Source organism: Megalops cyprinoides, chromosome 18 (genome assembly GCF_013368585.1).
Source record: "Megalops cyprinoides isolate fMegCyp1 chromosome 18, fMegCyp1.pri, whole genome shotgun sequence".
NCBI classification, from domain to species: Eukaryota; Metazoa; Chordata; class Actinopteri; order Elopiformes; family Megalopidae; genus Megalops; species Megalops cyprinoides.
In genome coordinates, this window is record NC_050600.1 from 3,351,684 (window position 1) to 3,368,634 (window position 16,951).

The 16,951-nt window shown below is 44.7% G+C and overlaps 1 protein-coding gene across 3 annotated transcripts in view; it reads left to right on the forward strand.

Moving 5' to 3' along the window:
- slc2a9l2 (solute carrier family 2 member 9, like 2) overlaps nt 1-16,951 on the forward strand; it is a 141,224-nt gene that overhangs the window by 38,505 nt on the left and 85,768 nt on the right. For all 3 annotated transcript variants that reach the window (XM_036551263.1, XM_036551262.1, XM_036551264.1), the window contains exon 6: nt 2,644-2,789. In XM_036551263.1, coding sequence (XP_036407156.1) covers nt 2,644-2,789 — 146 coding nt within the window. The remainder of the gene's footprint in view (nt 1-2,643; nt 2,790-16,951) is intronic.

Consider the following 16,951-nt stretch of genomic DNA (forward strand, 5'->3'; position numbering starts at 1 on the left):
TTATTACTATTTACTAAACACTAAATGCACTATGAATGTGGCAGGTCAGGCCACATGGTGATGTTGTGTGTGTTTTCAGCATAGCAACATTAGGTATGTTTCTGCTACTAAATAGATTTTTTTGGTTTCTTTACAAAAAAAAAAAGCAGATAAACCATGTCATTGTGCCACTTGGAAAAGGGTAACGCTGAGGAGGTCTTCAGGGGGAGCTTGCTGGGTTGAATTTGCGGCTCTGTTGCAGGTAGCACTGATAGCTGCCTAATGAGTGCAATTCCAGCTGTAACCTGGATCTATGCCTTTTTGCTACGTTGAAATCTCCCAGCCTTCACTTCCAGCAGGGCAGTGATATCCTGAGCCCTTCCACACAGAAGAGGCTTAGCCTTCTGTTGGAACAACTGATCTTTTGGGAAGTGAATGAATGAGTATGAAATTACCTGTCTGATTGTATTAAGAAGAGAAAGGAGAAAAAAATTTAAAAAAGGATAAACTGCCTCGTCGCTTTCCACCGAATTCCGCTTCCCTGACGTGCACTGCAGAATTCTGGGTAATTTGGAGAGGTTTTGATTTGAGGGGAGGATTTGAGGGAGGGTTGGGGAATTCTACTTGGATCCACAAGGTTGCAGGCTCAATCCCAAGAGGCTAACTGAAACTGTGCCCTTAAGCAAGGTACTTAATCTTAATTGCTTTAATAATATCCAGCAGTAAAAAATGAATAACATAATATATTTTAAATGTAGCAAATAATGCAATAGTCTGATCTGCCTCTCATATAAAATAATTTTCCCTACACTGGGCTGCAGGAAAGTCGTCTAAAGGACACAGTGTACAGTCTGTACCTAGGCAACAAATCCATGTCAATTTCACACATAAGTAACGAGACAAACGCTAACCTTGTCCCGCTTATTATTTTAATGCTGCTCTCTCTTGCATGAGTGAGCTCAGGGGTCTTTGTCTGTGCAGGAGGTGACTTTAGCAGTGGCCTGGCGGTGAAAGCGTTTGTATCTGTGTAGGCTGAGAGATGTTGTGAATGGTGAGGCACAGACTGAGAGAAGCTCTCGGCCCGGAAAGCCGGAGCAGGGCGCTTGAAAGGGACACCCTCCCTGCAGCGATGCCTGCTGTTTGGGGGTCGCTTCTGCCTGCTCCACAGCTTAGATACTCTCACAGTGCGCATGTATTGTTGAAGTTTTTGTCCTGCATAGAGAAAAAGGCTCAAAGGCAGTTAATGCAGTGAATCCAAATAGTATATGAGATTTTGTTATATTTAAGGTTATAGCTATTTTCTATTAATTCCACCTCACTTGCTGTAGACTAGTGAGTGATGCGGGGGTGTGTGTGTAGGGGAGAGAGATACAAGTTCTCTAGCCCAGTTCCATTAATTATTCATGTTTCAGTACATCATTACATTAGTAATATTTATTCCTGTAATTTTTCTAAAGTGGACATCATTCACCCCTTGCAAATTGCTTTAGTAAGGGCACTGGAAAAACGAGTCAGGTAACATTTAACAGCCTTTAATTATTGCTTGATGAGCATTCATGGGTGCGGAGCACGTAGACAACTGTTGGCTTAACTAAAGGAGAAAAGCGGGCAAACATGCATTTATATGAAGAAAAATGTATACTTTAAACACACAAGAGGTTCATCATCATAAATTTCAGTTCAGTTACATCACAAGTGGAGGCCTCAGTCAGGTCAATTTGACTCTTGTAAACATTGTTCTTTTGTGAATGAATGCTGTCAGGCCATTTTTCCCTTCAATGGTGGCTCTGAGTAGTTAATTGGTGGGTAAAAGTCTGTTTTCACAGTTCAAGCTGTATTTAGGTTTGTATTCTGCAAACTGAATATTCTTTTCACTGGAGGGAATTTTCTCCCATCAACGTGGACGTACGCCAGAGATGAAATACCCAGATACCCTGTAAAGTGTTGAAACATTTTCTACACAAATAAGTTGATGGTCTGCATTGAGCATTAAGGTAGTTGTAAGTATTGTGCTTTGTGATGCCATAAACATAGTGATATACAAAATGTTTTCACTTGCAGCTTTATTTTACTCATAGTATGTTCTGTGCTACTCCACCAGCCCTCACAAGCCACTGCTCTGTTTTACACATGCTTTATAGAATAGTAATAACAACATGCTTATGAAACTGGGCAATGCAAGTGATGCATGCTGCTCTGTAGTTCTGTTCAGTCCTGCAAACCACTGCATATAACAACCCTACCTGTGGTGCACATTCAGGCCTAACCGAACCCAGCTGGTCTGAACGAGGCTTTGGTTTCCGTAGCACTCAGATGGGCTTGATTCTGCTTTCTGTAAAGGTTCACGACCCCTGTGTGGAGTTATCTGCTGTGCGTTGTGTATTCTGTGCATCGATGAGTCCAGATGGGGCTTCCCCCTCATTAGCAGAGGTGTTAGAGCAGGGTAGCTCCCATCGTTAATTACGAGCTGGGAGAAGAGGGTAGTCTCCATCGTTAAATAGAGTTATGACTCTGTTGCTCATTAAGAGGAGCAGGTCAGAAACATCACTTGTATATCGGAATAGGAAGAGGCTAGTTCGCCTTGGACACGCATTCACTGACCTGGTTTTTGTGTGTTGTGTTTTTTTGTGTGTGTATGTGTTCGTCTGTTGGCTCTCCCACCAGGCATTGCACTCAGCGCCCTGCCCATGTACCTGGGGGAGATCTCCCCCCGAGAGATCCGCGGCTCCATCGGCCAGTTCAACTCCATCTTCATCTGCGTTGGTGTCTTCACGGGACAGGTGCTAGGGCTGCCCGAATTCCTAGGACAGGTAGGTCCTGTGGTGGGCTGAATTCCTGGGACAGGTTGTTCCTGTGGTGGGCTGAATTCTTAGGAAAAGTACAATATCATTATGGCTCAATTCCTTGGACAGGTATTTCCTCAGACTGGCTGAATTCCTTGGAAAGGTACATCCTTAGTCACCCTGAATTAACAATCCTGGACAACAGCCTTGTGTGCGGTCCCCGTCCAAGAACTGCCCCCCCCCACCCCCGTCCCCCACCCCCCGTTGCTCATTATTCTGTGATTCTGAGTCCAATAAAAGTAAAACCAAACCCAAGTTCAGAGGCGGCTCATTAGGCAGTGAGGGTTTAATCTTGTCTTCTCTCTCGGAGAGGGCAGAGCGCTGGGGTGACTCCGCAATTAAACTTATTTATTCCTGACTTAATGTGCCGTGCACTTCCCTGCATTCAGAGCGAACGGTGGCGTGTTCTCGCTTGACTCGGGCTGCGGAGGGAGTTTCTGTCTTTCATCCGCCAGCGGCGTGTGGGTGGTGCGGCCTGCGTATCCCTCTCTCTCTCTCTCTCTCTCTCTCGTGTAAACACTTCACACTGTCCAATCATCATGCTCTGATCGTCAAGGCTAACGAACTAACAAGGCTAACAGCAACCAAGAACGATTCCATTCAGTTTATCAGTGTAATGGTTTTCCTTACGCTTTACAAAATATATGTATTACAGGTATTACAGGCATTACCTGTTCTGGTTGTCCGCTTCCTTGTATCACCTTGGAAGCAGCTCCCATTAAGTACAAAGGTGTATTCTGTCCTGCTAAATGTGTTTAGCAATACGCACTAATGGACTTCATACAGCTGGTCTGATCACTGTTAAGTGAGTGAAAGTCATTTTAATTTTCAAAATGTCCCATTTAATCACCAGTCTATTAAGCATATTGGAACATTAATTAATGTGTTGACTTAATAGCTCCTCTCATTTTTTTCTTAAGAAAAAGCACTTGTCTCCTCTAGCTCTAAAATGAATCAGGTGCTCCATTGACTTTCAGCCGCTGACAGTTAAGGTGAAGGATTTGGTGTAAGTAACTGTATCGTATGGTCGTTTAGCAGGCTTTTGATGATCACAGTTGCTGTAGAAATATGCCAGATTATCAAATGGAGTATGAATGTCTCCCACTCACTGCCCCATCTATTAAAATTCCCGCTCTTTTCAGACTAAACCATTACATTTTCTCTGAACAGCACTCTGATGAAGAATTAATCAAACACCATTGAAAAATGTATACATTCCTTACAATGCAATTTCTAATTTATATTTATCTATAATTTATAGTTTCATATAGTGTGATTGATGAATATGATGCCCTGATGCCTGAGAACAGTGAACAACACGCAAGTGCTGATCATGTGACTGGAGCTGAGGCAGCTCTGAGATGATGTCAGTCACAGTGAGAAAGCAAAACTGCTAATAATCTGCTATTTGAATGCAGCCACACTAAGACAGAGGGGAGAATGCACATTTTAAACTCCTATTCTGGCAGGAAGCCCTGGAAATTGGAGCTGTTCTCTCAGTCTGGTTCCCACCATAGCAAGAAGGCGAATGTAGCCACCGTCCCTGAAAAAACACCTGCTCGATTCTTGCTTTTGCTTGTATCATGAACACTTCAACAGCGTTAACAGCCAAAAGAGGTAAAACTGTTTATACGAAAGCTTACAGGACACTTAAAAAAGCAAGTTGTTTTTTTTTTTTAAAGGAATTCGGTCTTTTCATTCTGCAGAAGAGCTCATGATCACATAGGACAGAGTCAGCCATCAGGTCATCACTGGCGGTTTATTGGAGGAAGGGGAAATAATGTTGATTCTGGCCTCTCCCTCTGTGTTGTGGGCTCTGACTCATAGCAGTAGAGCTCTTATATGTGACCTGTCTGGGGCAGAAATTCGGAGAGCTGCTCCTGGCTGAAAGAGCAAAGCCATTTTGCTGCAGGTTGCTGACAATATCATTAAACTCAAATGAACCCTGGGGCGTTCAGTGTAGCCACTGGGGTGTTTTGTCCTTAGCTTTGTGCAACAAAGTTTTACATTCTTTTACCTACTTACTGTTATTACACAATGTTTTTTTTTTTCTTTATTTTCTTAATCACAAGGAACTTTTAAGTGTATGCGTCAGAATGCTTAGACCTGCTTAAATTGTTACTCAAAGTTAAGGACAAAGCACCATAGCGTTAAGCTGAAATTACCCTCGCTGTTTTGCCTCCTTCACTGTGACTTCAGTGAGTTATTAGCATCTTTCTTATCATGCTAATGATGCTAAATTATATAGGATTATCTCCCCTCTTTGACTTCCTGGTCCTCAGATACAGAAAGCATGGCAGGTATTGTGCACTGTCCTGCTGATCCTAATGAAAGTGTGCAACATTTTGTGCATGAAGCTGTCAAAAGCTCTCTGAAGCTGCCTCTAGCTATCAGCTGGTCATCACAGTACCCAATCCCTATGCTCTTGGCTGCTGTAGCTTCTATCCTGCCAAAAGAAATGGAGAGGTGTGTTCGACAGTTCGCCTCTCTTACTTGCATTTGATGAGTGCTTCTCTTGGCCCCTGTTCTGCTGCCTCCACTCCTTCCTGTGTCTTTCAGGGGGAATGGGGTGTAGGTGTGCTGGTGGGGGGACCCCCCAGGAGCACCCCCAAGTGGACCGTATGCCAACGTGCATTACACATCTCAGTGTATGTGCCTAACTGCCTGTGCCGTGTCTCCTGCCAGTAGTTTGATTGCTGCCGAATGCAATTTAGGAGCTCTGTTCGAGAGCATTCGAGAGCTGTCGTGAGCGATAAGCTCAGGCCTGCAGAGCGCATTGTGATGTCCGAGCACCACAAGCGGGCACGTTGTGAGGGAAACTGACCGTCTGTGTGGGCTGGCGACTGTGGAATGCTGGGACTCCAGGCCGATGTGTCCCGGTTTTAATGCGTCACAAGCTTCAAAATCGGGAAACGGCAGCGATACCATTACAAACTGCAGGTTTAACCAAGCTTGCAGGCTTATCAAGCTTTATTGCTTGCTTGCTCAGCAGTTTAAGGCGCTGAATTGAGAATTACAAAGTCACTTCCAGTTTCTCCTTCTGGCAGTTTCTCTTCACCTTTGCTGCACGTCTGTTGTTCCGTCACAATGCGTGTCTGGATGGATCAAAGAAATATGTGCGCTGTACGCTCCTCATTCAGTACCCCAGTCTGATGTGTGTCTTTACTGTGGTGCCTGCCTTATGATACTGCTTTATGGTTATTTTTCCACAGCTCTTGCTGCTTGATGTTGGACACCACTGCCGGAACGCTGTGTTGTTAAATTTTTCATTGGTTTTCGGCAGTCCTCCTCAGCGTGACTGCAGAAATCTGACAGTGATGCTGATTTTTGTGGGGATTTCATGATGTGACGGATGTTGATATGCATCTGTTAGACCCTCGCAGGAGCGATTTCCATGACATGTAATCACTTGATACGCTATACAATGTACACTGTCATGGCCATGTAGGAGTATGCGTGTCCGTGGATTTACATTTAAATTATTGTCATTTTTTTATAGTCTTATCCATAGGAACGTGATCTCCATTTATACAGCTGGATATTTACTGAGGCAGTTCTGGGTTAAGTGCCTTGCCCCAGGGTACAGCAGCAGTGCCCCAGCGGGGAATCGAACCAGCAACCTTTTGGTTACAAGCCCTGCTCCCTGCTGCTACACTACAGCACTGCCCCCATGTCACCCCTTTGATTCTGATTTCAACCAGAACCACAGCAAAGGTAGCTATTTTAACTGAAGCGGTACAGAAATCTTACTCGGGAGACACGGGAGAGGGAAGAGGAGAGATGAGGGTTTAACGGGGTGTCCCTTGCACTTTAAACATGCATCTGTTCCTGTGCTGGGGTTTTTGGGGGGGGGGGGGGGGGGGGTCAGTGTTCACTTTTCACATGTACACCCCCTCTTCCACTGGGAGCACCAAAGTTTTTATCCACCTCTTCTCACCAGAATAATCCAGCACAAAAAGAACATTGCCCTCTGGAACGTGCTCTTTCTGAGGATATCTCAAGAATTCTCTTTTTAAAGACACCTCTCTGAAATTTTCTCTTTTGGAAGATATCTCTGAAGCGTCCTCTCTCTAAAGACATCTCTCTTAAATGTAATCTGTCTCAGAACATCTTTTAAATGTTCTTTTTGTCATATGTTTTCTTTTTTTGTTGGTTTTGTTTTTGCTTTTTAAAGTACCTCATGGTTTTAACGCCTTCATGTAAATGCCTTTTGAGATTGTGCACATGACCATGTGTTGGTGGAACATTAAGGATATTAAAGCTTCAATCAGCATTTTTATTGCGCTTTTCCATGACAGGGTCATGAGGGGTTATTTTCCAGCAATTTTTGTCTTCGTTAATATGGTGAAAGATTGTGAATAAGTGTAATTGACGTGTTTGAGGGAACCTGTGAAAAGGAGAGCATCTAAACTCAAGCACAAAGCACAAATCATGTCTAATTGTGTCTCGTGCAGTTTTAGTTTACCGGAGGACAGCAGATGGGAGTTATTTGTCCTGTAATGAGGAGTCGATGTGCGAAGGCTATTTAACTGCTGTGAGCTTAAAAAGGCAAAGCCTTCTTTACCAGCTGAGGCTTTCCTTGCGGTGCATAGCCACAACAGAATGGTTGCACAAACTTTCCCCTCATTCTCTCTGTCCTTTAAAAAAAAGTATAATCAGTGTATTGAAAATATGACTTATTTCTGCGTTGGTATATTGCAATATATTTCTTCTTTGCATTAATAGATTTTAAATGTATTTGTGTTATACACTTGAGCTGAATACATGTCTCTGTATTATATTAAATATATTATTAAGATATATTTAGTTTTTGTATGGGTGTCACAGCTGTGCCCTGTGTCTGTGTCCCTGTGTCCCTCCCCAGGTGAGAATGAGGTGGGTGGAGCCTGGGTGTTTGACTGAGAAGCAGATAGGATCTGGTCAGGTGTGATCACATGTGAATTGTTTCTCAATCACAGTTTTCATATGCAGAAACATGTCATTAACATGTCAAAAGCCTGGGTCAGGTCTGGCAGTCAGAAATAATTTCAGCTTAAGTGTTTTAATTACAGGAGCATTTTAGCCTGCAAACTGCCTGTGACCGTTTGAAAATAGGCTCACTTTTTAAACAAGAGTTTTTTGATTTGTGAAGGGGATGCTGGTGGAGGTTTTCCTGCCTGGTCCAGAGTAGGGGTTTTAAATCCTGATAATTATGGTGGCAATAAAGAGAAAGGGTAAAGCCATAATACGCCTAATGTGCTGCAGACACAAATCACACATCTGTGGTGTTGATGAGAGGGGGAGAAAATGGTCATGGGCACACACTGTGTGTGTGTGTGTGTGTGTGTGTGTGTGTGTGTGTGTGTGTGAGATAACGCGTCACCTCAATGCAGTTGTTTCCTTGGTGCCGTTTTCAAGGGCAGATCACTGACAGTGTGGCGTTCAAATAGTGCGTCAAACACTGCAGTGAAAAAGTTTTCCCTCTCTAGAGGGTGCCGAGGGACACGGTTAACATCAGGGAAAGGCCGTCTTTCCCACAGGGCAAAGCTGCCTCTGATGGACAGTGATTTGAATTGAAATGGACACTAGGGGCTTTGTATGTATAAATATTTGGGGTGATAGGCGAGGTTGGGGGTGGGGGGGGGGGGGGGGGGTGGGGGGGGATTTGGTTAGGGTTGGGGTTTGTTTGAAGGGATGGGTAGTTGTTTGGCATTAGTCTCAGATTAAAGAGAGGAACATTACATTACATTTGCCTTATGTTTGCTTAGTATTTATCCAGAGCGCAGCTTACAACTTCTGCATTATCCATTTATGCAACTGGATATCCACTGGAGGCAACTGAGGTTAAGGACCGTGCCCGAAGGTAGAACCGCAGTGCCCCTGAACCGGAATTGAACTGGCAGCCTTTGTGTTACCAGCTCAGCTCTGAACCATTGTATCAGACCTGTTGTGGTGAGTGATGGGCGTGGCAGCTGTGAGGATAGCAGCTCTCATTACGAGCCTCTTGTTTTTAACATATCCATAGAGCACTGAGGCTGAGAGGGTTTGAGGTCTGTCTCCCAGCCCCTGCTGGTAGATGATATTACTACCAGTAGGTAGGTCAGGAGACAGACGCGTGGGGCCTGAAGCGAGATGGGCGCAGTCTGATGATGCGTTAGGACGCCGCCAAAGGTCTTTGTGTGTTCAGGTACCAGCTGTGAATAATCAACTTGAGATAGAATGTTTCTGAGTGGTGGAGGTTTAGCCGTTCCAAATTTTGAATGGACATAACATAGCCTCGAGATTATCACATTTATCAAAAATGCTTAGCGCTCAGCAGTGACAGAACTGGCCAGAGCTTTGCTTGCTTTAATTGGAGAGGGGAAACGTCCTGCTGGTAGCTGAGAAGGATGCATGAAATCACTGGTTTTCCAGGCTTCAGAACGCTAATGAGAAAGCTGAAACCAACACTACTGGATCTGGTGTTTGTCTGGACTTCACAGTCTGGAATCGCTCATGCAGTCAGAACAGCTAAAGTAGGCGCAGACTAACCCTGACCGTGACCCACTGAATGTCTAAGATGCACCGATTACCGATGCACACGTCTCCATGGGGATGGCTGTCGATTCTGATGGAACATCAAAGGAACTGCCCATGGAGTGTTCCAGAGGGGGCCATTCTTGATTTTAAACAGCAGCATCAGTGCTGGACTGGTTTAGAATTGCAGGGAAAATCAGTGTACCTCCCTTTTATTGACTAGACTGTATTGCATCAATTTTCAGCACCACCTCTGTAAGTGAGGAAATCCTCAGCATATTCACCTTTAAGGCTTGTTTGCTGGTGCTCCCAACAAACTACAGCCCTTGTCTTTGGTATTGAGCAAGTCATATGCCTCCCTGTGTGTTGCACCCTTCAGCACAAATGCTAGATTCAATTCATTAATAATAGCTCTAATTTATATAAATGACTGTATACGGCTAGACATGACCGTATTTTTGATCTAGCTGATAAAGAAGCTGCCTATACATCACTAGTGCTAACTGAAATTCACCAGCATTCCCCAGTTAAAGCCATTTGGTTCAAATGCCACGGTGGTGACATTGATGTATTGCCTGACACACCTGCAAATACACCAGGAGGTAAACAAAAGACACCGTGAAGGATTCATAATTGAGGCACACTGCTCATTTAGAACACATGGGCTGTAGCTGAAAAAGCCATTAATGTACCTGACCCCGGTTAATGCAAGAGCTTGCCTCTTATAAATGCCATTTGTTCATTTTTGTGTGGACCGACACCACAAGACCTGACCCAAAACCTCATTCCCCAGCCTCCACTCTCACCACCATTACATTACATTACCAGCCCTCAGCAAATCGCCCCCCAAGGCGGGAGCCCCGGGGGCTCTCCCAGGGTAATCACGCAGCTGCTCCAGGTACGCTGGGTGGTGTGGGACTCGCACCAGGCGGGAGGGGGGCTGTGCTGGTGCGCCATCGGCGGCCGTGGGGAAAGGCAAACGGTCGTCTCTTCCCCAGAACGGATGGGGCGGCAGTGTAGCATAGTGGCTAAGGAGCATGACTTGTAACTGAAAGGTTTCTGGTTTGATTCCCCATGGAGGCGCTGCTGCTGTACCCTTGGGCAAGGTATTTAATGCACAATTGCCTCAGTGAATATCCAGCTGTATAAATGGATAACATTGTTAAAAAGTATCTCCAAAACAAATAGGACTGATGTGACAGTCTGTCAACCTTGGCAAAGACATTGGTACGCCACTAAGATGTTGGTGTTTTATACAGACAGCCTCCCAAGATCGCCCCCTAGAGGGCGTTATGACAGTGCTTGAAGGGGGACACAATGAGGCAGGCAGCAGGTGAGAGAGCCAGGGCTTCCTGGGTCAGCTTTTGCCTCTCCTCTCTGCGGTTTCATCTCTCAGTATTCCCCTTTTCCTCCTTGCCCCGTTGGTGTTCCCTGGGTTGCTTCTCCAGCCTTTCCGTGGTGCTTCAGGTGCGGTCTGAGCACGGGCAGCTCGGCTTTGTCTCCCATAAGGGAACATAAAGCGGAGAGTCTGAATGAAAGCGGGGCTGTGAAACGCTTTTATTCCAAAGGAGAAGCGATCTGCGTATCACCTGTCTGAAAAGGCAGATTTATTGTTCCCTCCTCCGATCTCGCCTCGTACCCGCGGGCGCTAAGGAAATTCGTTTTTTACTGTTTAATGAGAGCTTACGGATTCTCTCTCATCGGATCAAGAGCAGAAAAAGGTTGAAACAGGCACTCCGCCGATCCTTTGAATACAAAACAGCTCCCTTTTTTTTCTCCAGCGGTTTTTTTTAATGATTGGTTGCTTGACTCTCCTTTTGAATAAAGTGTTTTAATTTTTCATTTCTTTTGAGGGGAAAAAAAGATTCATGGTCACAGATGGAGGCATTCTTTTGAAATTGAACTACATATTTTAAGGTCAGGAATGTGGAGCAGGGATCAGCTGCCTTGAGAGAGGTAAAATGAGTCACCTGAATCGTGCCGGCTTTAAACACACTTGCTGTAGAAATAGGTCACAGAATACAAAAAAAACGCAAAAATGGAAAGCACTCTGTAGCCCTGTCTGTGGGGAAGGATTGACCTGACCTGAGCTTGGCTAACAAGTGTTAGGCAAGTGCGTGCGTGCGTGCGTGCGTGCGTGCATACCTGTTGGCATCTGTTTGTGTGTGTGCATGCATACATATATGTGTGAGTGTGGTGTACTTGTGTGTATGAGTGAGCATGTATGCAAAGACACACATATACTCACTCATACACGTGTGTGTATGGTGTGTGTGCATGTGTTGAGTGAGTTTGTGTGCGTGTGTGTTATGTGAGTTTGTGTGTGTGTATCCGTGTGGGCTCTCCAAGCTGTTGTGGGAAGTGTTGGCTGTGCTGAAGTAGATTAATGATCTGTGTGTGTGGGTGTATGGGTGCATGTATGTGGTCTCTCTGAGATACAGTAGAAAGTGTTGGCTGTCTTGTAGTAGAATAATGATCTGTGTGTGTGTGTGTGTGTGTGTGTGTGTGTGTGTGTGTGTATGTGTGTGTGTGTGTATGTGTGTGCACGCACACAGTCAGGTAGATTAGATTGTGTGTGTGTTTGTTGAGGTAGATTCATTTATATATGTGTGTCCATGCTGAAGTAGATTAGTATGCATGCTGAGGTAGATTAGTGTGTATGTGTGTGTGAATGTGTGTGCTTACTGAAGTAGATTAGTGTGTGTGTGTGTGTGTGTGTGAATGTGTGTGCTTACTGAAGTAGATTAGTGTGTGTGGTGCTCTACCTCTGAGAGCAGCTCCAGGAGGGTGAGAGGACATAGTGCCGCTCTCCTCCTCCTGTCTGTGATGCTACACGGCCTCGTGACTCCCCTGACTCTGTGGTAAAACCTGGCCCCTTCAGAGCTCCATCCGCTTTACAGAAATCTGCAGCGGCTGAAATTCACTCATTCCAGCTCTCCCCCCCCCCCACCAGCTAAAAGCCAATCAGGAGACTACAGCAGTCAGTGTATTCATTTCATTATTGTTCTTTCCCAGAAATGTGAAAATGAGATGTGTAAATGTAAATGTCATTGGCTGTGGTTCTGAGCTGTTTGGCTACAGCACTGAAGACTTCCACTTCTGCTCTACCATGCCTCACAGTCTTATCTGTTTTCCTCAGATACAACCCATATATACTCCCATATACAACACGAGCACCTCATCCTGGATTGAAACCCGTAACCTCCCAGTTCTCAACCTTATTTCCCTACACCCAACCCAGACAGTAATTGCAAGCGTCGATCCGTAAATAGGAAAAATGCCTTCTGAAGTGAAACTCTCAGCTTGTTTCCAGGTGGGAGCTGATCTCAGTGTATCTGCAGGTCTGCCTAATTGACATTGCTGCTAATCTAATTGCCGTTATGGTCATGGCTGATGGGCTGTTCGTTATGGGACCTTGGAGCTTGTCCACAACGATTAAGGTGTTTCATTAAAGTGCATCAGTTGCCTCTGCCTTGTCAGGCTCTCGCTTTGTGGCGGTCACCTTCTGTCTGCAAGGGGCCAATGCGGGCTGAAAGTTAAGGGCTCACAGGTGCATTGTGGGATTGCCCTACTGTCCTGGATAAGAAATGATGAGAGTGATAGAAAGGTCACTGTACGCCCGTTTACCCTCCGGAGCTGTGACAGTCGTTTCCATGGCAGTGGCCTCTGTTTCTCTTCCTGACACACATCCTAATCTCTTACTCGGCTGCTGGCCAATCGGAGAGGGCAGAAAGTGTCAAACACTTGTCATGTCACTGTAACTGTCACTTTCGCAGGTGCCAGGTCTTGGAGTTACATCCCAGTGGCTAACGGGATTTAACACAGAGAAAGAGGAGAGAGGGTGGTGGGAGTCTGATTCTGATATGTCTGCCATGTTCGCTTTGGGGACCTTTTAGGGAATCAAACTCCAAAAAGCCTCTAAAATTTAGTACCTGAATCCCATGACTTAAGTCTGCACAAAGGAAGAAGTGAAGTTAGACTTCGGCTGGAGTGACTTCTCTGCCACTGTGTAGATATTGAGACGGTGTCATTTCTGGCCTTTCATAAATTACATTTAGTTGCTTAGGAGATGCTCAGAGGGACTTGCATAGGTTACAATTCTCACATGTTATCCCATTATGTAGCCGGCTATTTACTGAGGCAATTTTCAGTTAAGCCCTGCTCCTTACCACTACGCCACACTGTGTGATTAATTTGATTGGCAGTCGCCCCTCGCTAAGGTGACTGGCATATATTTGTATATCACTGTCTCATTCAGCCAATTAACACTCAGATTCTTTCAAATAATGAATGCGCTAACGTGGAGACTCTAAAAATGTTCAGGTGTTTTAGACTAGGAAAGGTATTTCATTTAGGTGAGTTGGTAAGCCAGTATGGAGGTTGTGAGTGGGCGCATGCCACGAAATCAGTGCATATTTTAGTGTATGCGGGTAAATTAGGGAAAGCTCCCATTAGCCTGAAGGATACTGGTTCGAAACTAGTTCTCAGCATCACTGCTGAGAACAGTACTTTGCCTGAATTGCGTCTGGAAATATCCAGCTGTATAAATGGCTCATATAATGATAATGATTGGCAACAGCAGAGACAGACAGGAGAGATCATCTTTCTGTCAAGGAAACATCAAAATATAAATACATGTGGCAGAGTGCTCCATTATGGAGATAGTTAGCCAGATATATCAATATTCAATAGACCTCCATGTGGTATTGATGAAAATAATTTTAATAACTTCAAGAACCACAGGCTATTTAATGGGAGTTAGTGACATTATCGCAAATCCAGACTCCATGCCCAAATATATCACCCATCTCTCATTAAACTAATTAAGCTTCTCTTTTTAATCACCTCCCTCTTCACGTCCCCAAATGTCGTAATTTATTGTCTGCTTTCTGCGGTCAGACAGTAATACCCTGCAAGATCAATGAATGATGGTTGTGATAGGTGTGGCCTCCCACCCGGAGTCCCTGCAAGCAGCAGGTTCCGCTGTGATGACGGTCAGCTGTTTCACATCCGCATGTCCAGTAGCGCTGAGGTACATCGTCAGTAATTAGCAACCGGCAGTAATAAAGCTTTGTATTGGCAAAGCATCCCACTGCAAAAGTCCGTATATAGTGCATGTTTTTTAATTTGTTTGTTCTCTTTGCTTTGTTTACTTTATCCCAAGCCGGACCGAACAGTTGCAGTTTATTAGCGAGGTGCTGAGTGTTTACCAAGGTGTAATATTCGAGCTCTCTGTAGACACAGGCTCTGTGCACAGCGTGATGGGTTGTGTTTGAATTAAAGCCACCTGTCACCTCACTGTCTCCCCAGCCAGAGATGCTCAGGGAGGGCGAGTTGCAGCAAGCAGGGTGGTATTTGCTCCCTGTGAGACAGAGTACGGGATTCATTCAAAACTGAAACCCACGTGCAAATTAAAAAAAAACGCACTTTAGCATATTCCATGAACACTAGTGAAAACACCTCTGTTTGCTCTCAGCGTTTAACGTATTAGTAATTAGGTCCCGGTTTGTTTCTGGACCCTGCGTCTCTACAAACCTTTCGTAAAGCCGGGTCATGAATCCTCTTTCCTCAAGAACATTCTGGAACACCGGCTGAAAATCTTTTCATGAAGAGAAAGTATGAATTAATACGGTATTAAGCCGGGCATTCATAAGATATTAATACAGTATAAATATTTCAGCATTTAAATGTGCGTGATGTACAGTATAAATATTCAGTATTGTGACGTGCTCTCCCTGGCAGCTCGGGAATGACAGGATGCAGTGAGATGCAGAAGCAGAGTCATTGGCCAGGTGTTTATTTGGCCACAGGGCAAGCGGAACACACTCTCATCAGATTAAACAAATACATCATCCTCTGCTCCCCCTCACCAGCTCACTGAATGAAAACAGTCAGCAGAAATGACGCCACGGCCAGTCTCCAGCTTCCTTTCCTTGCTTTTTTTCTTCTTTGCTATGCCATTTTTTTTTTTTTTTGCTCACTCTGCCTTTTTTTAAGTGTGTTTTGTGCAGTAAAACAATAAATGGCGGAATTTTTATAAGCACCAGAAACATAGATTATGGCACAGAAGCATAAAACAGGGTTTTATGGATGCGTTTCAGTAACCATTCTGTCGTACTCACTTGAGAGCCAGTCAGACATCATGCTCACTGCTAATAGCACAGGGTTAATTCAGTCCCAGCCCTGTGGAGGGGTTTTGGCTCCAGGCCAAGCGGACTTCAGACGCATCGTTCTCAGACATGGAGGAAATGGTTCTGGCCTGTGGAGACGTGGAGTCTGCACACTGCTGCAGTGAACCTTAAGTTCATTCTTTTTATTTTTTTTGAAATGCACTTTAGACAACATGTGAAATTGTGCGTTTGGAGCCGATTGCAGCTATGAAAATGAGCTTGTGTGAAGCCATTCTCCTCAGTTAGATTTGTCTGTCTTTTTCAGTGCGTTACCGTTCGTGCATCTGTGGGCATTCTCACCTTTGTTTCATGGAGTGTGATCCACTCCTTTGCACCCACATGGAGTCAGTGGGCGTGGGACTTGGTGGAAGGCATGAGAACTATGCATACAAGTTGTCCCGTTGAAGGACCGTGATCGGTTAGTAAAGGATGATGTCTCTTCTTGAGCGGAATGGGTTGGGTCTGTACAGAGCAGACTACTAGCTGACAAAAGCAATTTTGACTTGGTCGGATGAGATTGTTTGGTTAGTGCAGATGAGATCTCTCATTGAAATGACAAGATTAGCTAATGCAGATGACGTCAGGGTCTACTGTGCCGGTTGGAATATGGGCTAATTCACAGAGTGCTTAATTCAATTTTTTGTTCTTTTTTTCCCCTGGAACCATTTGAGTGTGAAGGACCATTCTCAGGGGTACGACAGACAGCTGTTTTCCATGGGTTTTTATTTTATTTTATTTTATTTTTTATAAACCTCTGTACTCTCATCCTGGGCAGTATCCACCTTTAGTGGCACCACTCCAGCTGATTCCAGCAGCTTCTGTACCACGGGGGGTTATTGAGGAAGGGCAGACTTGGCGAGTGAGCTTAACGCAATGTGAAAAAGAGATGCAGATAGGGTGTTTTTGTCTGTAATGAGGAGTCATTACTTCTTAATGTCAAGGTAGAGCGTATTTTTAGCTGCAGAAAGCAGGTGAGCAGCAGCAGAGAGCAGAGGTCACAAATGCAGTTCAGGGTTCACGCAGAGATGTGTTTGTTATGGCTGTCTGTCATTTGGAAGCGCAAGAAAATGAGTGGGTATTTCGCTTCTGATTTTATCTGTGAGTGGGCACACACTACGCTGAAAAAAAAAGGCTGGTATTCTTATGATTTCAGAGGGTTTAAAAGCTGGGTCACTGCAATGCAGGGGTGTCCAAACCTCTCCTGGAGGGCCACTTGTCCTGCATGTTTTAGATCTCTCCCTGCTCCAACACAGCTGATTCAAATGATCAGTTTGTTATTCAGTAGCTTCAGGAGTTCGTAACGCATTGATCATTTGAATCAGCTGTGTTGGAGCAGGGAGAGATCTAAAACATGCAGGACAAGTGGCCCTCCAGGAGAGGTTTGGACACCCCTGCTGTAATGTCAGTGTTTGTTGAAGCATTTCGTGAGCATTTAAGCAGACTTAACTTGTTTAGGTGCACTTA